Consider the following 19,813-nt stretch of genomic DNA (forward strand, 5'->3'; position numbering starts at 1 on the left):
CGTGCCATTGTCAATGAACACAGTTGTTTATTGCCAGAGGCCCAAGAGCCCTGCGTGGCCGTCCCCTGAGTGCCAGTGGACAGTAGCCCATGCTGTGTCTTCCAGTGCCATACTGAGCGGGACCGCTTGGCCCTGCAGAGATGTTTGCCTGTGCGATGCGTTCATAAATGCGCACAGCAGTATCGTTCATACTGTGAAACCAGAACCGATCCCCCAGGAGTGTCCCTCAGGAGTAGCGTGGAAGAAGAAATGTGGATATATTTATTTACAGAGTTCCAAATGGGCTGCGGCACCCGCGGTGGATGGAGGTTCCCAGGCTAGGGGTCATATCAGAGCTACAGCTGCCAGCCTGCGTCACAGCCACAGCCACACCAGATGTGAGCCGTGTCTGTGACCTACACCCCAGCTCGCGGCAACACCGGATCCTTAACCCACTAAGCGAGCCCAGGGATCGAACCTGCATCCTCATGGATGCTAGTCAGGTTCATTTCTGCTGAGCGACAACAGGAACTCTAGGTAAAGTTATAATAAGGCACATCAGGGATGGGCAGGACGGGCCGTGGGAGGACAGCAAGAAAAGCAGAGGGACGTACCACGGGCTTCAAGGCATTGGCAGTGTCCTGCTTCTTTTTTCTTCGTGTTAATATCTTCTTACAAAGGGTGGATTTGCAGTGGAGCCGGGGGCTGTCCGCACTCCAGCCTCCTCTCACTCTCCGCCCCTGTGTGCACTGGTCCTGCAGGGCCTGGGGACTCGGGACAACACCCTGATTCGCATCATGGTCTCGCGCAGCGAGCTGGACATGCTGGACATCCGGGAGATATTCCGGACCAAGTATGAAAAGTCCCTGTACAGCATGATCAAGGTGAGGCGCTGACGGGATGGAGAGGGCTGGGCGTCTCGTGGGAATTCCAGGAGCCCCTGCCAGTGGCACCTTCGGGGAGTTGAAGGCCAAGTGTCCATGGCGCTTGTAAGACGTGAGGCCCCTCTTTAGAGGAAGGCAGGGCTGGGTCATGAAGGACAGGAAGCCGAGTCCAGGATGAGGATGCTGCCCTCGGGGCAGGGGGAGGTCAGACCCCTGGAAGCAGTGGGACACACTAAAGAATGCCCAGGAGGGTTCCTGTGGGACCTGCTAGCCCTGGGCCAGGCAGTGACCCTGGGCCATCCAGCCCATGAGACTTGGTGAAGAGAACAGGTGTAGAGCTGGATGGTTTCTACTTGTTTGGGGTGAGTGGGCTGAAGTTTTCAGAGTTCAAGCCGTGCCCCCCAAAGTGTATGTCCAAAGAGGAACCGTCTAGGCATTAAGTGCAAAAATGTCCCGTAGGAAAATGTTCGGATAAAACTAAAAGGAGCAAAGATAAGTCGGTTTCTTTATCTCGGAGCTTCTCACAGTCTATGGTATGTCCATTACAAGGCTCCAGGAAGGACCTAGAATACGCCCTGTCTATCAGATGTACATTTGTTTGTTTGGTTTTGGCATTTCCCAGTGCTTTTGTTCAGGGGGCCCTCTTTTCATGCACTATTTCACTTTAGAGGGGGGAGCTGGGGGTTATCTGGCGGCAGGAGGGCTGAACTGGGGCTGCTCATGCTGGCTTGAGAACGCGTTTCTTCTTTTTTTTTTTTTTCCTTGTAAACTTAAATTCTGTGGCGTAAAGCAGGCCTTTATGTTCACAGGTTATTTGTGAGTTGCCAGTTATTTTCCCCTGGATCCTCCCGTTGGGTCTGGGCTGCCGCAGTCAGATGGACAGCGCAAGGATGCTTTCTTCGTGCATCTGTCGTGGAAAGCTGAGTAGCAGGCAGTCATCTCTTACTAGTTCCATGTTCAGCGAAGTCATATTGGTCGCTTGGAATTGTTCCTTGCAACTACTTACACCACAGAAATTGGCAGATGCTGCAAAGCTGGGCTTTTTTTTTTTTTTTTTCCCCCGGAGAGCCCGTTGTTAAATGCATTGGGTCTCAGTCCTGTCTAGACAGGAGGCAAGTCAGAGCTGTTAGGAATCCATGGTCAGCCTCCCCCTGTACCAGGCAATGCAGGAAGCATCCCTTCTTGTCTGCGAGGATCCCAGGGCTGGCAGGGAGACAGGGTCACCTTTCTCTCTTTCTCCCCCAGAATGACACCTCTGGAGAATACAAGAAGGCGCTTCTGAAGCTGTGTGGGGGAGACGATGAGTAAGTGGCCTCCTGGCCCCAGGCTGGAGGGTGTGGCCTCAGGTGTGGCTGGTCAGGGTTCTCCTGGCCGCCTCCTGAAGGATGGTTGCATTGGATGGGCTTGGGACTTGCTCGGAGGCAGGAGCCCTGCGCCCGTGAACGCCTGAGTGTCTGAATGTGCACACGAGTGTGGTCCCCCGTACCTGGAGGTATCTCCTCCTGCAAATTGGAAAACCAGCCCCAGGGGTCTGGCCCAGGAATCAGAATGTGAAGGTTTAGGCTTTGCTACGTACTCCAGAGCTACTTCTTCGTTCATCACGTATTAAACGGAATAAATACAGATGCCTGTGCAGGTTGCTCGTTTAGCACCTCTGTATTAAGGACTCTCCATGTGGGGCAAGAGGGTGAGGAATCCTCTGGCCGAGAAAGATGTACAGAGCCAGGCGCGCCTCAGGGCTCCTGGGAGTGCGTGCAGATCTTCATGCCAGACAGGGAGGCTCCCGGAGATGAGAGACCCAGAGAGGAAGGGGAAGGTGTTTGGGGTGGAGAGAGAGCCTAAAGGTGAGAAGGCACAGCCTGGTTCGTTTTTATCACCGAAGTCACAGCTTTGTCGGGTGCCGGGGAGAAAAATGAGGCCAAAGGGAGGCCAGGGCCTGGAGCCACCTCCTGGCAGGTGAGCCTGGCCTGAGTATAGCAGAGAGCCATGGAGGGACATGACTTGACCAGATTTGTGTGCCAGGAAGGGAACTGCAGGTACTCTGAGTTCCCTTCTCTGGGACTTAAAAGGATCCAGTTCATTTGGGGCTGAGAGCCTCCTGTTTGCCTTTAGTGAGGTCCCCAGGGCTGTATCATTTCGGCAGGCATTTCCTGAGTGACTGATGGGCCCAGGTGCTTTGCAGGAGGAGAGGTAGAGACGGCATGGCTGGAAGCTGGTCACGGACATGTTTGGGAGGGGAGACTTGCACAGAAGTGACTCACATTATAAAGAGGAAAGGGGGAGTTCCCATTGTACTCAGTGGTTAACGAATCTGACTAGTATCCATGAGGTTGCGGGTTCGATCCCTGGCCTCGCTCAGTGGGTAAAGGATCCCGCATTGCCGTGAGCTGTGGTGTAGGTTGCAGATGCGGCTCAGATCTGGCATTGCTGTGGCTGTGGCGTGGGCTGGCAGCTACAGCTCCGATTAGACCCCTAGCCTGGGAACCTCCATATGCTGCGGGTGCGGCCCTAAAAAAGAGAGAAAAAAAAATTTTTTAAAAATAAAGAGGAAAGGGGAGGTCAAAGGATTGGAGCAATCCTCTCCTGCATGGGACCTGGGCCAGCAAGGTAAGAGAGTAGAAGGTTCTCGGACGTGGAGGGCTCCGGGGAAGGGTGAGGCCAGGCTGGAGAGAAGACAGAGCGAGATGGATTAGAGTGTGGGGGTGTGTTTGTGTTGGGGTGTGTGTGTGTGTGGCACGGGTGGAGTTTTGCCCACGGTGACCTTCCCCCATCCTCTCCCTAACCCCCTCCATTCCAGTGCTGCTGGCCAGTTCTTCCCGGAGGCAGCGCAGGTGGCCTATCAGATGTGGGAGCTTAGTGCAGTGGCCCGAGTAGAGGTCAGAGCCTCCCCACCTCCCGCTTGAGCCCAAGCTTCCACTCTTCTGCACGCACCTTCCTGCTGCTCTGGTTGGCACCCAGCTGCCCCCTGGTGGCCAACCCGAGACATTGAGTGTCACGTCTTGAAGCTTCCTGTTCTCCCTGGAGGGATGGATCGTTGGGCTGGCCAGCTCTGTGGTGAAGGCCGCTGATTCCTGCATTAACCTCTTAACCCGCTGGAAAGTGTTCTGGCCCACTAACTACTAACAGGCCTTGCCGAGTGGAGACCTGCTTGGTCCCATGGAAGGGCCTAGCCCATCCCCGGGTCTAACAGTTCGAGTTTTGGAGGCACGGAAGCTGAGAACAGATGGGCACCCATGGGGGCACTGGAGGATTCTTGGTTGTCCTGACCATTCCTCGGACCCAGGGTCCACAAGGGGCAAGAAGGAAAGATTTCACAGAAGTACTCAGGGCAGCGCAGTCCAGGGAGTGGTAGCCCTTGGCCCCTACAAAAATATTTGAAACGTAAGGACTCTGTTTCTCCCTTGCAGTGCCACCTTTGGCAGGCCCCATCTCTCTCTGTCTCCATCTCTAAAATGAGGGTGTTAGACCTGGAAGTCTGGGTGTCCTCCTGTGCTCTGCGGCTCTGGGACAGCGTGTCCCAGTATCAGACAAGAGCTGTCATTGCAGAAGATCTTAGGTCATATGAGAAATGAGGCGATTTGGTGGGAGGGCTGCCATGGCATTACAGAACACTGAACCGCCCCTCGTGGGAAAGCCACTCTGCTTCAGTGTCATTAGCCTTATTGCCAATGTCACAGAGGGAGTCCCAGTTTGGTGCCACATCCCTCCCCGTTCGCGGGTTTTCCTTTTTCAGAAAGAGCTGAGAGAGCTAGCTTCAGGTGTAGAGCTTTTGGCAAGCCATGATGCCTTGTGAAATTTGGTGCTATTTGAAAACATGGGTTTTGGGGTGGTTTTTGTTTTGTTTTTTGTTTTTGTTTTTTTTTGGTTTTTATGACATTTATTTTCACGAGTCATTGTCTGTCGAAGGTGCATGACACCAACTTTCTCTTCATGATAGTTACGTAAAGTCATTTTCATTCATTCATTCATTGAGCAGATATTTTTCCAGTGCTTCCTCCTGTGGCAGGCATCGCTGGAGGCCCTCGGGACATATTCCAGACCAAAATGGACCTAAATCATTGCCCTCTAGGAGCATTTAAATGCCCTTCCAAAGGAATGCATTTGCGTCAAACAGGAAAGAAGCGGAATTAAGTGCGAGTATTAGGAAATAGCGTAGGGTGTGTACAAAATGGGAAACATTATGAAGGTCGTTTCAGAGGGACTGAAATTTGGGTAATTCTCTCTGGTGTTTCAGACCATTTCGGGTGCCTTTTCCGAGAGAGCGTTTCTCTAAGAGGCAGGAGGGCCGCGGGGACAGGGCAGGCTTCTGGGGAACTGGGGCGGCCCCCATGGAGCTGGGCCAGAGCTGCCTCTTGGGGGCAGGACCACTCTCCTCTTGACTGCACTTGCCCTGTCCCCAGGCTTGAGTCCGTCTCGCTCCTCCTCTCAGCTCTGGGGCGGTCTCTGTCTGCTGTGCCTTGACCCCCGCCTCTTCCCCCACCCCCGCCCCAAGCTGCTTGGTTTGGGGCCCCTGGGGAAGCCTCCCCTCCCTCGCATGCTCCTCTCTTGGCCTGGCCCCCGGGGGGGCCTCCAGACACCTCCTGAGTCGCTTTCTGCTTCTTGCAGCTGAAAGGCACCGTGCACCCAGCTGGGGACTTCAATCCTGACGCAGATGCCAAAGCCTTGCGGAAAGCCATGAAGGGACTTGGTAAGGGGCATGTGGAAGGGGCCAGATGGCCTCTGGGGCAGCGAGAGTGGCAGGTCTGGTGATGGGCTTGGCAGGGGCAAGAACTGAGGCCTCAAACTGGGGACTTTGGAGTCTCCAGCGCACTGTCACCTTTGGCTCCATAGAGTAGAGGGAGCAGGGGAATGAGGGGGATTTATCAGGAACCTTCCCAGAGAGACGAAGATGTTCCCAGGCCCTGATGCAGAAGAAAGTATGAGGTGATGAGACATAAGATTTTTTTTCTCTGGCTTTGCTGCTGACTCACCCTGTGACTTTGCACAAGTCTCATAAGCCACCTGGATCTCAGTGTAACCCATGCATGAAATAAAGGATGTGGCCCCTGGGATCCAAGAGCCCCAATTCTGGAGTGGGAGCGCCCCCTGCTGGTCACCCATGTCCAGGCCTCCATTGAGCCCCGGTGGTCCTTCCCGCCTGGAGGCGGGTGGCCAGTCCTCAGGAAGGCCACCGGGGACAGAGCACCCGGGTTTGGGTCTACTGCCCTCTCCCCCCATCTGTGTAGCAGTGCTTCCCACGGGACCTTGGGTTATGTCCTTTGCCTTCGCGACCTCCTCTTCCTTTGTCTTGTGGGAGCAGTAACATCTCCCAAGCACATCTGGGACGGCAAAGTGACAGGGGTGAGATGCTCTGGAAAGATCAAGTCCTGTGCCAGGTCTGAAGTTGATGGCATTGATCTGAGAGGCAGGAAGTGGTACCCTGCTGCCGTCCGGAGTCAACCTGCTGCGGCGGGAGGGACTTGAGGTCCAGCTCTCAGGGAGTTACAGAGAAAGGACATAGGGTCCCCAGTGAGACCTAGATCGTCGGGTTGGAAGGACCCCTTAGTAACCCCTCCAGCCTCTTCATGATGCAAGTATGGAACTCAAGTCCCCGAAGGGGAGGGGACTTGCCCAAGGGGCAGCCATTGCCAGAGCCAGGACTAGAACTCAGGCCCTGGCTCTGAACCCAGTGCTCCCTGCTCCCCCAAGGGTCGTTCTTTCTAAACCAGTGACACAGCAGAAGGAAGCGCAGGAAGGAATCCAGGGGACGTTGGTGGCTTGGGCCAGAAGCGAGGCCCTGCGGGGGCTTGGCCCGGCCTCTCCCCCGACAAAGATGGAGGGGTCTGTCACTGGGAGAGGTGGGGGAGCCCGGGCCAAGGCCTTCCTCTCAACTGTGGCTTTGGGGACTCAGGAACTGACGAGGACACCATCATCGACATCGTCACGCGCCGCAGCAACGCCCAGCGGCAGCAGATCCGCCAGACCTTCAAGTCTCACTTCGGCCGGGTAAGGGCCCCCACCCGGGCCCCAGACCCCGCTTCCGCGCTTCTCCAAAGGAGCCCGGCCCATCGCGGCCAGCTCTGCACTGGGTCTTCACGGCGGCGGGACCCCCTGTGGCCACGCGTTCTTGGAGTGTCTCCAGCCCTGGTTTGGGCTCCCTGCACACCCACCTGCCCTCCGCCTCCCCTCCTGCCCCCAGCCTGTTCCTTGTGATCAGCAGCATGTGTGACTGGCTCCACTTGGGGCCGAGGTCAGGGATGTGAGGTGTTTTCACGTAGCACATTCAGCAGCAGTTTCCTCTGCGCAGAGCGGCTTCGGGGCCAAAAGGCTGAGTGTCAGGGACGCCTGTGTCTTAGTGGCATCCCGTTTTCCAGGCAGGTTTCCCCCTGCCCCCTTGCCTCCCTGCCTCCTCCCCACACGGAGAGCGGTATTCCTCTGCTTGGTTTTTCCATAACCCTCTTTGGTTTCCTCTAAAGAGTGAACCCAGCCTCAGCCCAGGCAGACACAGGCTCCCACGATCCCCGCATCCAGAGGGAGCCCCATTTTCTCGTTCCGTGTCTCCTTCCTGTCTGTCCCGGGTCACATGGGGGCAAGTGCTGATGTTGGTGTGACCTCGGCTCTGCCCTTTGCAGGACCTGATGGTTGACCTCAAGTCCGAGCTCTCTGGAGACCTGGCAAGGCTGATTCTGGGACTTATGATGCCACCAGCCCATTACGATGCCAAGCAGTTGAAGAAGGCCATGGAGGTAAGGGTGGGCACCAGGGGACGGGGGGCCTTTCTGTGCAGGTGCTGGAGCCACAGGTGTGTTGGTCGTAGCTTCTTGGTAGAGCCTCTTCCCCACTTATCTTGGGCTCAGTCTATTAGCGCAGTGACTCGTCAACCCATGACGCAAGGCTTCTCTTAGGTCCCTGTTTTACAAATGAGGAAACTGAGGCTTAGGGCTTAACTCGTTTGGTCAAAGTCCCAAGCGGCTGAGCTGAAATTTGCACCAAGTCTGTCTGACTCTGGAGCCTGACTTGACAACCACATAACAACACTACAGCTTTCGGTGCCTTAAGGATTAAGAGGAGAACAGACATTGCCTGGGCAGAGCAAGTTGAGATGATTGTCCTTTTAAAATTCCTGGACAGGGAGTTCCCGTCGTGGCTCAGTGGTTATTGAATCTGACTGGGAGCCATGAGGTTGCAGGTTCGATTCCTGGCCTCTCTCAGTGGGTTAACGATCCGGTGTTGCCGTGAGCTGTGGCGTAGGTTGCAGACGCAGCTCGGATCCTGCGTTGCTGTGGCTCTGGTGTAGGCCACTGGCTACTGCTCCGATTCGACCCCTATCCTGGGAACCTCCATATGCCGTGGGAGCAGCCCTAGAAAAGACAAAAAGACAAAAAAATAAAATAAAATAAAATAAAAATAAATAAATAAATAAAATTCCTGGACAGAGAGTTCCCTTTGGGGCTCAGCAGAAACAAATCCAATTAGGAACCATGAGGTTGCGGGTTCCATCCCTGGCCTCTCTCAGTGGGTTAAGGGTCCGGCGTTGCTGTGAGCTGTGGTGTAGGTCGCAGACACAGCTCGGATCCCACATTGCTGTGGCTGTGGCGTAGGCTGGCAGTTGTAGCTCTGATTTGACCCCTAGCCTGGGAACCTCCATATGCCATGAGTGTGGCCCTAAAAAGCACAAAATGAAAAAGAAATAAAATTCCTGGACCAAAAAAGTGAATGACTTCAAAACATGGAATTCGTGGAAGGATAGGGCTAGACCTTGGGTCTCGGGACACTCTGAGGAAAAAGCTTTTGTCACCACCTGCCAGCTTTTAAGCGTAGAGACTTGAAGGTCTCCTTCAGGTCAGAGAACCCAGGGCTGGTGGACCCCTGGGCAGTGACCACCGAGGGCAGAGGACATGTCCGACCTTGTTTTATCGTCATCGCCCCAGGAGCTTGCACAGTGACTGGTGGGTATTTAACAGATGTTTGAATCCATTCATCAGTCAACCCACAGTCGTGTCTGCCTCCCTCCCCTCCCCCACATCGGGGGCCTTCGTGTAATGGGCTCCGTAAGCTGCCTCAGCCCACTGATTACCCATCAAACCCAAATGTACACAAAGACAGCTTCTTGTTTTCCTTAAAGCACAGAGCATTTTTCTTCTGTCAAATATGTGTTCAGCGTGAAACTTGAAACCACATACACAGAGCAGAAAAGAAAACAGAAGTTATCTGATCCCTCACCCACCCAGAGGGCCAATCCCTGTTGCCTGGTGGTACATGGCCTCTGCCCTTTTTATGTACTTATATATAAATACTTATATTCAGGTATACACATGTATAAGCATCTATATACACACTCACCCGTATACCACCTATTATTATTTTTAAAATTTTTGGTCCAAAGCACTTCTGCGAGGGTCTGGAAATCCTCGCACTTGGCACGGTCAGCCTTGATTGTGCCACGATCGGGTCCAGGGGCCACGTCTGGGGGTGAAGAGGAAATTCAGTAAGTCTTGGCCTGCGCCATTGACCTCCTGGGCTGTTTCTTGGAGCAAGAATCCCCTTGACCAGGGCCCGTGGGTCTTCTGCACGGGAGTCAGAGCTGTGGTTCACACTGTCTTCGCCTTGACCTTCTAGGGAGCCGGCACGGATGAAAAAGCTCTCATTGAAATCTTGGCCACTCGGACCAATGCCGAAATCCGGGCCATCAACGAGGCCTATAAGGAGGGTGAGTGTGGGAGGCAGGGGGAGACAAGCCAGGTCCCCCGGCTCCTGATCTCACCCTACAGCCCCGCCCAGCCTCCCTCCTCCCAGGCCGTGAGGCTCTGATTAGCCCCTTGGGGATGCCCAGCTCTGTGGGGAAAGGGTGCCCCAGACAGAGTCCCAGCAGGACACAGGCTTGAAGGTAGGGAGTGTTTTGCTGGGAGGGGCAGAGAGAGCACCCAGGCTGCTGGAGAGAGGGGCTGGCTTCATGGGTGCGTGGCCTCTGCAGTCACACGGGGCCCTGCATTCACCAGGCCCCGTACCTGGTTGTGGCTATGCTGTCGCCATCTTGAACTTCCTCATTTTTGACCAAGTGATTCCATATTTTTCTGAAGAACCTTGAGTATCCATGAAAAATGTTTAAGCTTCTCCTCTGGGAGGCAGCTTTAAAATATAGAATCTGAGCAGGGGAGTGACACCATGAGAGCTGTGCCTTTGGGTCCAGCGACTGCCCGGCAGGAGGGAAGGCAGGAGCGACTCCTGGCAGGAGGCTGTGGTATGGGGGAGGGGAGGTGCACTGAGATCTCAGCAAGGACCAGAGCAGAGGGCGGGGCTGGCCCCATGGGCACGTCCCTGTCACAGCCAGTGGCAGGGTAGCCGGATACCCCCAAGGGCCAATGACAAATCCCTTCACCCCCACCATCCTGCCACCCCTGCCCAGGCTTAAGTCTGAGCTTCTAGGACCCCCTCCCTGCCATGTCCTTCTCATCTGGCCGCTGCTCGCCCCCCTTTCTCTGTCCCAGACTATCACAAGTCCCTGGAGGATGCTCTGAGCTCAGACACGTCCGGCCACTTCAAGAGGATTCTCATCTCTCTGGCCACGGTGGGTGAATTCAGAGCCCCAGGCCAGCCTGGCCCTCTGGGGCTCCTGGGAGTCAGGGGAGGGTTGCTGCAGGAAGGGCCGGGAGTTAGGAGTGCTCTCCTGGTGAAGAGGGGTCGTCCTCAGAGTCTCGGCCCTGAGGCAGTGACTGCCTCGTGCAAGGCCTTGTCCCTGTTCCCTTTCCAAAGCTGACTTAGTGCCACCTTCTCTGTGCAGCCCTCCTTGATTGCCCTTAGCCTGGCTTTTTTTGCCCCCCGAGCTGACGGGACGAAGCCATGTGGATGACCTTTCCCTGTGTCATCATCCAGGACTGTGTGTCACCATCTCTTAAATTCTCGTAGCCGGATGCCTAAGGTCCTGATGCACCGTTGTCCCAAGCTCCGTGTGTCCGATCAGGCCTTGGGCGACGTGCGTCCCCAGCATTTGTGTTCATGCTCAGGACTGCCTACCCTACGAGGGCAGGGTCATTGTGCCCTTGTCGCGGATGAGGGAGGGGGTTCAGAGAAGCGAGTGGCTGAGCGAGCTCCTGTGGCTGCTGCGGGACAGAGAGGGTGGAGGTTTGGGGGCTGACGTTTCTCGCTGGTCCTGCTGCAGGGGAACCGCGAGGAGGGAGGAGAAGACCGGACCCGGGCCCAGGAAGACGCCAAGGTGAGACCTCGGCCACCCCCAGTGCCCCCCCAACCCCTGCCCAGTGACTCCAGTTGACATCTGTCCCTCCCAGGCCCTAGCTGTCTGGGAGCGGGGAAGGGCCACGGCTGGTTTACTGGCTGGTTAGACTCTGGACCCCTTGAACCTCTCCATCCTTAGAAGTGAGACTAGAACAGGTTCCAGAACTTCTAGAAAGAGACTTGCAAGAGTGGTGTGGATCCTACTGACATTTCCTATGGGAAGACTAGGCTCCAGCCCCAGACCCTCAGAGCTGAAAGGGACTTGAAGATTGTCCAGGTCAAACCCCTCAGTTATAGTTGGTAAACAGAGGCCCAGAGAGGGTGAGTGACTTCTGAAAGTCACACAGCAGATCCGTGGCCAAGGTGGACTTGACCCAGAGGGAGCAGGTCTGGAAGCTTGCTGGGAAGGGGGCTTGAGTGCTAAAGGTCTCTGTTTATTAGGGAGTTTTAAAGGGAGTTCATCAGGGCTGGGGGCTTTGTTTTGTTCACGATGTGTCCAGAGCAGCATATGGCTGGTGCTCAGTATATATTGCTTTTGAATGAATGGGGGAGCAGGGGTTCTCTAGGGTCTCTACCCTGTTCCTGAGGCTGGTGAGCTTGAGATCTGGAGATAACTTTTCACGGAGGTTGGACAACCCCAAATCCATTGCCCCTGTGGGTCCCCATGGCTGGGAAGTCCCTGCTGAGGCCATCTGCACCGTCCCCACTGACCTATGCCTTGCTCCCAGCACCCTCTGGCCTGGCCAGGTGCAGCCTATGGGCATGGATACCAGCCCCCTTCCTTTACAGTGGATGGATTGGGGCACCAGTCCTGTTCTCAGCTCCACCAACAGAGGTGTGGAATGTTCCAGCACCGTCTGAGCCAAAGGATCCTTAGCTGTAACCTGACAGCTGCAGAACTGTTAGGATGTGCACTAAATACTAACTCTGATGCTGAGGCTGTTGTATGCTTTGACATGCCCCCTTTTTCATACTGGAGGAAACTCAATTTCCTTATCTATCCATGGGTACAGTTTCTAAATGGTGAGGGTGTGATTTGAACCCAGGCCAGCCTGACTGCAAAACCTGTACTTAAGAACCATTTAATATTCTCCAGGACCCAGGATAGTAATTTCCCTGCAGCTGCCCAACCAGGGAGCTGCTGGCATCTGGTTGGCCCCCGCCCCCCAAGTTTGGAATACAGTGGTCAGAAGCTGCAGGGTCCCAATGCGATAAGGAATTCCAGATGCAGTATGGGTGTGCATAGCCTGGGAAAGCCTGGCTTGCTAAAGCCACATTTCTTTCACCGATTCAACAGAATCTCTTAAGTGCTACTCTGAGCAGCCCTGTTGTGCTCTTGAGGGTCTCTAAACCTGGTTTCCTCTAGAAAGCTCACCCCAGATCCACCCTCCGCCCCGAAATTCATCCTTCTGGGAGTTTCACTTGGTGCCTGGTCTACCTATGAAGCCGTGCTTCTAGCTGCTGCCAGCAGGGGGCAATGGTGGGCCTTGTTGGCCGCCACCTTTCAGGAGAGAAGTGGGGAGAGAGAACCTGGGCGAAGGCAGTGAAGGGAGTCGGAGCCAGGCCCTGCCCCACTCAGCTGCTTCTCCAGATTCATAGCTGCTACCCTGATCTTAGTGTGGACTTCTTTTCTTATTAGAAATATTGTTCTTCCAATAATACTTATTTTTTGTAGACCTTTAAAAAATAGACAACAAAAACCCCCTTCTTAACCCATTGGTAATAATCATTGGTAATATTTTAGATTATATCAATCAGTCTAGTTACCTCCTAAAGTATATATGAAAGTGGATTCCTGATGTTACTCAGCCATGAAAAAGAATGAAATAATGGATGGACCTAGAAATTCTCATGCTAAGTGAAGTTAGTGAGAGACAGACATCATATGCTATCACTTATATGTGGTATCTTTTTTTTTTCCTTTTTTTTAAATTACTCAAATGAATTTATCACATTTGTTAGTTGTATAATGATCATAACAGTCTCATTTCACAGAATTTCCATCCCACAGCCCAAGCACATCCCCCACCCCCCAAACTGTCTCCTCCAGAGACCATAAGTTTTTCAATGTGTGAGTCAACATCTGTTCTGCAAAGTTCAGTCTGTCCTTTTTTCAGATGCCACATGTCAGTGAAAGCATTTGATGTTGGTGTCTCATTGTATGGCTGACTTCACTTAGCACGGGAATTTCTAGGTCCATCCATGTTGCTAAGAATGCTGGTATTTCGTTCTTTTTGATGGCTGAGTAATATTCCATTGTGTATATATACCACATCTTCTTGATCCACTCCTCTGTCGATGGATATTTAGGTTGTTTACAGCTTGGCTATTGAAAAGAGTGCTGCAATGAACATCGGAGTACATGTGTCTTTTCAAGTCATGGTTTTATCTGGATAGATGCCCAGGAGTGGGATTGCTGGATCAAATGGTAGTTCTATTTTGAGTTTTCTGAGGAATCTCCATACTGTTTTTCCACAGTGGTTGCACCAATTTACAATCCCACCAGCAGTGTACTAGGGTTCCTTTTTCTCCACACCCTCTCCAGCACTTATTGTTTGTAGACTTTTGGATGATAGCCATTCTGGCTGGTGTAAGGTGGTACCTCATCGTGGGTTTGATTTGCATTTCTCTGATAATGAATGATGTTGAACATTTTCTCATGTGTTTTTTGGCCATCTCTATGTCTTCTTTGGAGAACTCTGTTTAGATCTTCTGCCCATTTTTTGATGGGGTTGTTTGGGGTTTTTTTTTGGTATGGAGCTGCAGAAGGTGTTTATAAATTTTGGAGATGAATCCCTTGTCAGTCGATTCACTTGCAAAGATTTTCTCCCATTTTGTGGATTGTCTTTTCGTTTTGTTTAGGGTTTCCTTTGCTGTGCAGAAACTTTGAAGTTTGAGTAGGTCCCATTTGTTTACTTTTGTTTTTATTGTCAATACGCTGAGAGGTGGATCTGAGAAGATGTTGCTGTGGTTTATGTCAGAGAGTGTTTGGCCTATGTTTTCCTCTAAGAGTTGTATAGTGTCTGGTCTTATATCTAGGTCTTTAATCCATTTGGAGTTTATTTTTGTGTGTGGTGTTGGGGAGTGTTCTAATTTCATTCTTTCCATGTGGCTGTCCAGTTTTCCCAGCACCACTTATTGAACAAGCTGTCCTTTCTCCATTGTATATTCTTGCCTCCTTTGTCATAGATGAGTTGGCTGTAGGTGCATGGGTTGAATTCTGGGCTTTCTATCCTGTTCCAGTGATCTATATTTCTGTTTTTGTGCCAGTACCATATGGTTTTGATGACTGTTGCTTTGTAGTGTAGTCTGAAGTCCGGGAGCCTGATTCCTCCAGCTCCATTTTTCTTTTTCAGGATGTTTTTGGCCTTTCTGGGTCTTTTGTGCTTCCAAAAAACTTTAAAATATTTTGTTCAAGTTCTGTGAAAATATATATGGAATCTTTAAAAAGGATACAAATGAACTTATTTGCGGAACAGAAACAGACTCATAGACTTTGAAAAACTTATGGTTACCAAAGGGGACAGGTTGGCAGGGGAGGGATGGACTGGGAGTTTGGGATGGAAATATTCTAAAATTAGGTTGTAATGATGGTTGTACAACTATACGTGTAATAAAATTCACTAAATTAAGAAAAAAATTTTAATGGATTCATGGAGTTCCCTTGTGGCACAGGGGGTTATGGATCTAGTGACACTGCAGCGGCTTGGCTCACCACCATGGGGCAGGTTCAGTCTCTGGCCTGGGAATTTCCACATGCCATAGGCATAGCCGAAAAAAAAAAAAAAAAATTCCTGACAGTTAAAAATGAATACTCTGTGAAGACAGTTGTGTATCATTAAAAAAAAAAAAAAAAATCAGCAGCATCACTTAATAGCTAAATACTATTCCATTTAGGAATCTCCCAAACACTTTCTCTCTAACCAACTCTTATCACATCCCTGATTTTTTTCCTTAGATTAGACTTCTAGAGATGATCGGAAATACTGGAGGAGGAGTTCCTGTCGTGGTGCAGTAGAAACGAATCTGACTAGGAACCACGAGGTTGCGGATTCGACCCCTGGCCCTGCTCAGTGGGTTAAGGATCCGGCGTTGCCGTAAGCTGTGGTGTAGGTCACAGACGCAGCTCAGATCCTGCATTGCTGTGGCTCTGGTGTAGGCCGGTAGCTCCAGCTCCGATTAGACCCCTAGCCTGGGAACCTCCATATGCTGTGGGAGCAGCCCAAGAAATGGCAGAAAGACCAAAAAAAAAAAAAAAAAAAAAAAAAAAAAATCTATTCTCTTAGCAACTTTCAAGTATACAATAGACTGTTGTTGACTAGTCACCATGCTGTACACTAGCGCCTCAGAACTTACTCATCTTATAACTGCAAGTTTGTACCCTTCGACGACCACCTCCCTATTTCCTAGGTACTATGTTTCTTTTTTTATGTTTTTAACGATTTTTCTTTTTTCCATTATAGTTGGTTTACAGTGTTCCATCCATTTTTTGCTGTGCAGCCGAGTGACCCAGCCACACATTTATGTGCAAGTTTTAGGTGCACATATGTTTTCATTTCTCTTGGGTATATGTCTAAGAGAATGCCTGGGTCGTAGGATAACTCTCTGTTTAACTGCTGGAACAACTGCCCAGGATAATTTTGGCCTGAAGAAGCTAAGTTAATAAGGAAAAGCTTTTGTGTTGAATATCTGGAAAATTATTGTAACACATGCATTTTTTTCATATTACAAATATTATTATCTTAAAAATGCTTTGAAAGGAAGGAATATGTCTTTTTTTTTTTTTTTTTTTTTTTTTTTTTTGGTCTTTTTGCCATTTCTAGGGCTGCACCTGTGGCATGTGGAGTTCCCAGGCTAGGGGTCGAATCAGAGCCATAGTCACTGGCCTACACCAGAGCCACAGCAACGTGGGATCTGAGCTGTGTCTGCAACCTACACCACAGCTCACGGCAACACCGGATCCTTAACCCACTGAACAAGGCCAGGGATCGACCCCGCAACCTCATGGTTCTTAGTCGGATTCGTTCACCACTGTGCCACGACGGGAACTCCAGAAGGACTATTTCCGGGGGTTTTCTGATCTAAATAAGTGAAGAATCTTTGACACTTTAGATTCTTTTTTGTTGAATTTTTTTAAACATCTCCCTCTCTGTTTTTTAAGTTATTCCAGGCTTTTTTAGCATTGCTTAAAAAAAAAAAAAAAGATAAGATACACATAACACATCATAAAATTTACTACCTTGACCTTTTTGAAGTGTGCAGTTCACTGGTAGTCAATCCCTTTACAAATTGTTGTGCAGCCCTCGCTGCCATCCATCCATCGAACTCTTCACCTTGCAGAACAGAAAGTCTGTACCCATTAAACAATACCCACCCCTCCGCTTCTTCCCCCCCAGTCCCAGTAGCCGCAACTCTGCCTTCTGTCTCCGTGAGGTTTTCTCCTCGAGCTACCTCACATAGTTGCATAGCATTTGTCCTTTTGTGACTGGCTTATTTCACTTAGCATGAGGTCCTCAAGAGTCCGCCAGGTTGTTTTTACTGTGGAAGAGTGTCGATAAAAAGCATCCCATACTGTGAAATCAGCTTGTTAGGATCATTATACAACTACAGATGTGATAAATTCATTAGAGTAATAAAAAAATTTAAAAAAAAAAAGCATCCCATAATCCTAGTGGCCCCAGTAACTCCTGTTGGACGTTAAAACAAAAAATTAAAATAATGTATTTGCATGTTGAGAAAGGGTAAACGTGAAATGTCAGGAAAAATAAAATGAAATGCACAAGTGTTCCCCCGCCCCAGTCCTTCCCCTTAAAGGGAGCCATTGTCAGCAGTATCTGGACCTCCCTCTATTGCGACTTCCCAGTAAGTATACTGGAAGGGGGAGTGTACTTTTATCTTTTCTTACAGTTAAAAGGAACACTGTTATATGCAACATGCTGTACTTTTTTTTTTTTTTTTTTTTTTTTTGTCTTTCTAGGGCTGCACCCATGGCACATGGAGGTTCCCAGGCTAGGAATCGAATCAGAGCTATAGCCACCTGCCTACACCAGAGCCACAGCAACGTGGAATCCGAGCCATGTCTGTGACCTACACCACAGCTCACGGCAACACCGGATCCTTAACCCACTGAGCAAGGGCAGGGATCGACCCCGCAACCTCACGGTTCCTAGCCAGATTCGTTAACCCACCGAGCCACGACGAGAACTCCCCTTTTTTGCTTAATTTAAATGGGAACTCTCTATCTCCCCATAGACCACTTTCCTTTTTACTGGCTACCTGGATTTCTGTTACGAGATGAACTAAAGCCTGTTGAACAGCTGATCTAATCATGGTTTCCAGTTTGTCTCGATTACAAAGGTTGCTGCTTTGAACACCCCTACAGTAGATCTCGAAGGACTTTTGCTAGTTTCTCTGTAAGAGAAATTCCTAGCAACCTAACTGCTTGATCAGGCAGCCTGTGCATTTTAAATTTTGATAGCTACTAATTGCTCTAACAAAAACAAGTTCTCTAAAGCATAAGGCTATTGAGAAGTTTCTAAAGAGGATGGCTTCAGTCTTCCCAGTAGAAGAACGGGGTTTGGGAGAGTTTTGGGGACACTGGCAAAGGCCAAACTCAGTCTAGGGTACTGACTATATTTTGTTCCCAGGCCCTCAGAGCTTCCGCTATTTGCCTAGCAAACTAGTGTCCTAACTTCAGGATTCTGTGCTTGGTGTATTGTGATGGTGAAAATCCACTGTGTGACATGACTTGAACAGCTGGCATTTTCCCACTGGGGAGCCCCAGCCCCTCCAGGCTTCAGCTTCCTGTCTCCTGTCTGATGCAAGGGGGTGAAGACCTCCTGGGGCCCTGTCACCTCTGAATGTGGTAAAGGGAGCGGGGAACTCGGCGCTTCTCACGCCTAACTTCTCGGTGGCCCTGAGCAGTCGTCCTAAGTTGCCCGCTGCGAGAGTTCGCATGCCCTGTCCTGTGTCCTGTCCTCTCTTAAATGCTTGCATCACCAATTCCCAGACCTGCCCCCTTTTTGAGCAACAGCCCAAAAGTCAGGAGAAGGTGTCCCCCGCCCTAAGCCCCATCCCTGCGCCCCATGGTGGGACCTCTGCTCCCCTGAGCCAGGCTCCCTCCCTTGCACCCCAGGGCCCCCTCTCCAGGCCTCCTCTGACCTACCATCCCTCTCTCCCTTCTCCTCCCTGCTCTCAGGTGGCTGCTGAGATTTTGGTGAGTGCCCTGTTCTTCACGCGGACTTTAACGGCCTGGGTGAAGTCTTGAGTCTGGCTGTGCCTCTGGAGGGCTGAGTGGGCAGAGTCAGGCAGTGATGGGGGGCGTGCACCCCAGGTTCTCTCTCTCCCCCATTCTGGGCCTCGAAAGAACCCCACTGGCTAAAACCTGGGCCAGGCAAGTGTTTGCCACATTTCTGCACTCAGCATCCATGTGATTCGTGCTACCTACCACCAGCTGTGAACAGTTTTCTTTACATGGACTCGTTTATTTATCTAGCTATTTTTTGTCTTTTTTTTTTAAGGGCTATACCAGCGGCATACAGGAGTTCCCAGGCTCGGGGTCGAATTGGAGCCGTAGCTGCCAGCCTGTGCTACAGCCACAGCAACACAGGCGCCGAGCCTCATCTGCATCCTAACTGCAGCTCACAGCAACGCCGGATCCTTAACCCACTGAGCGAGGCCAGGGATCGAACCCATGTCCTCACGGATACTAGTCAGGTTCATTACTGCTGAGCCACGACGGGAACTTGTACCTAGACTCTATTTTAACCCAAAACGTGTTACTTGAAAGGAAATTCAGTATTGATGTCAATAGAACTGGTAGCTGGCTGGAAGATCACTGTGGACGCATGTGTACATGGTGTGTAAACATACACGTGCCTTTTTGCCACGCTCAGGGAAACACTGGCTAGATCCTTTCTCCTTGCGTGTGTGCACAGACACACTTTCCCAGTGGGGTTTTCAGAGGGTTTAACGACAGAAGGAGAACTTCCAGTCTCCGTGCCCAGGGCCTGTCTGCCCCTGCCCTGGGCCCAGTTACATGACCCCAAGGTCCCAGGGCACTTGCCTGGTGCACAGCTCCTCTGGGTGAGTCTGCAGGGCCCCTGGGAGGGGCAGCGGGGACGTGGAGGCTGGGAAAGCGGCCAGCACTCGCCTCCTTGGGTGGCTGGGCTGGCCTTGCTTCTAACTGCCCTGGGCCCAGGCAGACACGAAAGTGAGTAACAAGCAAGGCTTTTGTGTGTCTTCCCTCCCAAATCCCGGCCGCCACCTGGGCTCTGCAGGAAATAGCAGACACATCCAGTGGAGACAAGACTTCCCTGGAGACGCGTTTCATGACGATCCTGTGCACGCGTAGCTATCAGCACCTCCGGAGAGGTGAGGCCTGCCTCCCTCCCCTTCCCGGGTCTGGCCAAGAGGAGGCCGTTGCCCACCTGCCCGCTCCTCACCCCGGCAGGGGAGGATGGTAGCTGATGGGGACTGGGAGCCCCGGATCCAGTCCTGGTCTACCACTAACGCAGCATTCAGCCTTGGGCCAACTCATTCAAATGGAATGCCTGGGATAAGGGGTAGCAGCTGGCTTAAGGCCCCAAGGCCCACAAATTAATAGTGGCTGCCGAGCATGCTGTGTTGAGAAGGATTCGAAGGTTCTGTGTCACGAGTCTTTGGTGACATCTGCCAGGAGCAAGACAGTGAGGGGTGATGATGGCACCAGGACCATGTACGCATCTTCGAGCCACTGG

The 19,813-nt window shown here is 51.6% G+C and overlaps 1 protein-coding gene across 6 annotated transcripts in view; it reads left to right on the forward strand.

The window, feature by feature from the left end:
- Nucleotides 1-19,813, forward strand: part of ANXA6 (annexin A6) — a 56,506-nt gene that overhangs the window by 27,151 nt on the left and 9,542 nt on the right. The window contains exons 12-22 of one of the 6 annotated variants that reach the window (XM_005672613.4): nt 741-863; nt 2,109-2,167; nt 3,661-3,739; nt 5,469-5,550; nt 6,754-6,848; nt 7,475-7,588; nt 9,462-9,552; nt 10,331-10,410; nt 11,002-11,055; nt 18,274-18,291; nt 19,355-19,448. In XM_005672613.4, the coding sequence (XP_005672670.4) occupies nt 741-863; nt 2,109-2,167; nt 3,661-3,739; nt 5,469-5,550; nt 6,754-6,848; nt 7,475-7,588; nt 9,462-9,552; nt 10,331-10,410; nt 11,002-11,055; nt 18,274-18,291; nt 19,355-19,448 (889 nt within the window). Of the gene's footprint in view, nt 1-740; nt 864-2,108; nt 2,168-3,660; nt 3,740-5,468; nt 5,551-6,753; nt 6,849-7,474; nt 7,589-9,461; nt 9,553-10,330; nt 10,411-11,001; nt 12,884-13,269; nt 14,716-18,273; nt 18,597-19,354; nt 19,449-19,813 lie in introns of those variants that run through there. The other 5 variants (XR_014831036.1, XR_014831033.1, XR_014831035.1 and 2 more) reach the window with 5 other exon arrangements.

Source organism: Sus scrofa, chromosome 16 (assembly GCF_054392235.1).
Source record: "Sus scrofa isolate SSC_HxYL_T2T_F1_AM1 chromosome 16, Sscrofa_HxYL_maternal_Yorkshire_Landrace_v2.0, whole genome shotgun sequence".
NCBI classification, from domain to species: Eukaryota; Metazoa; Chordata; class Mammalia; order Artiodactyla; family Suidae; genus Sus; species Sus scrofa.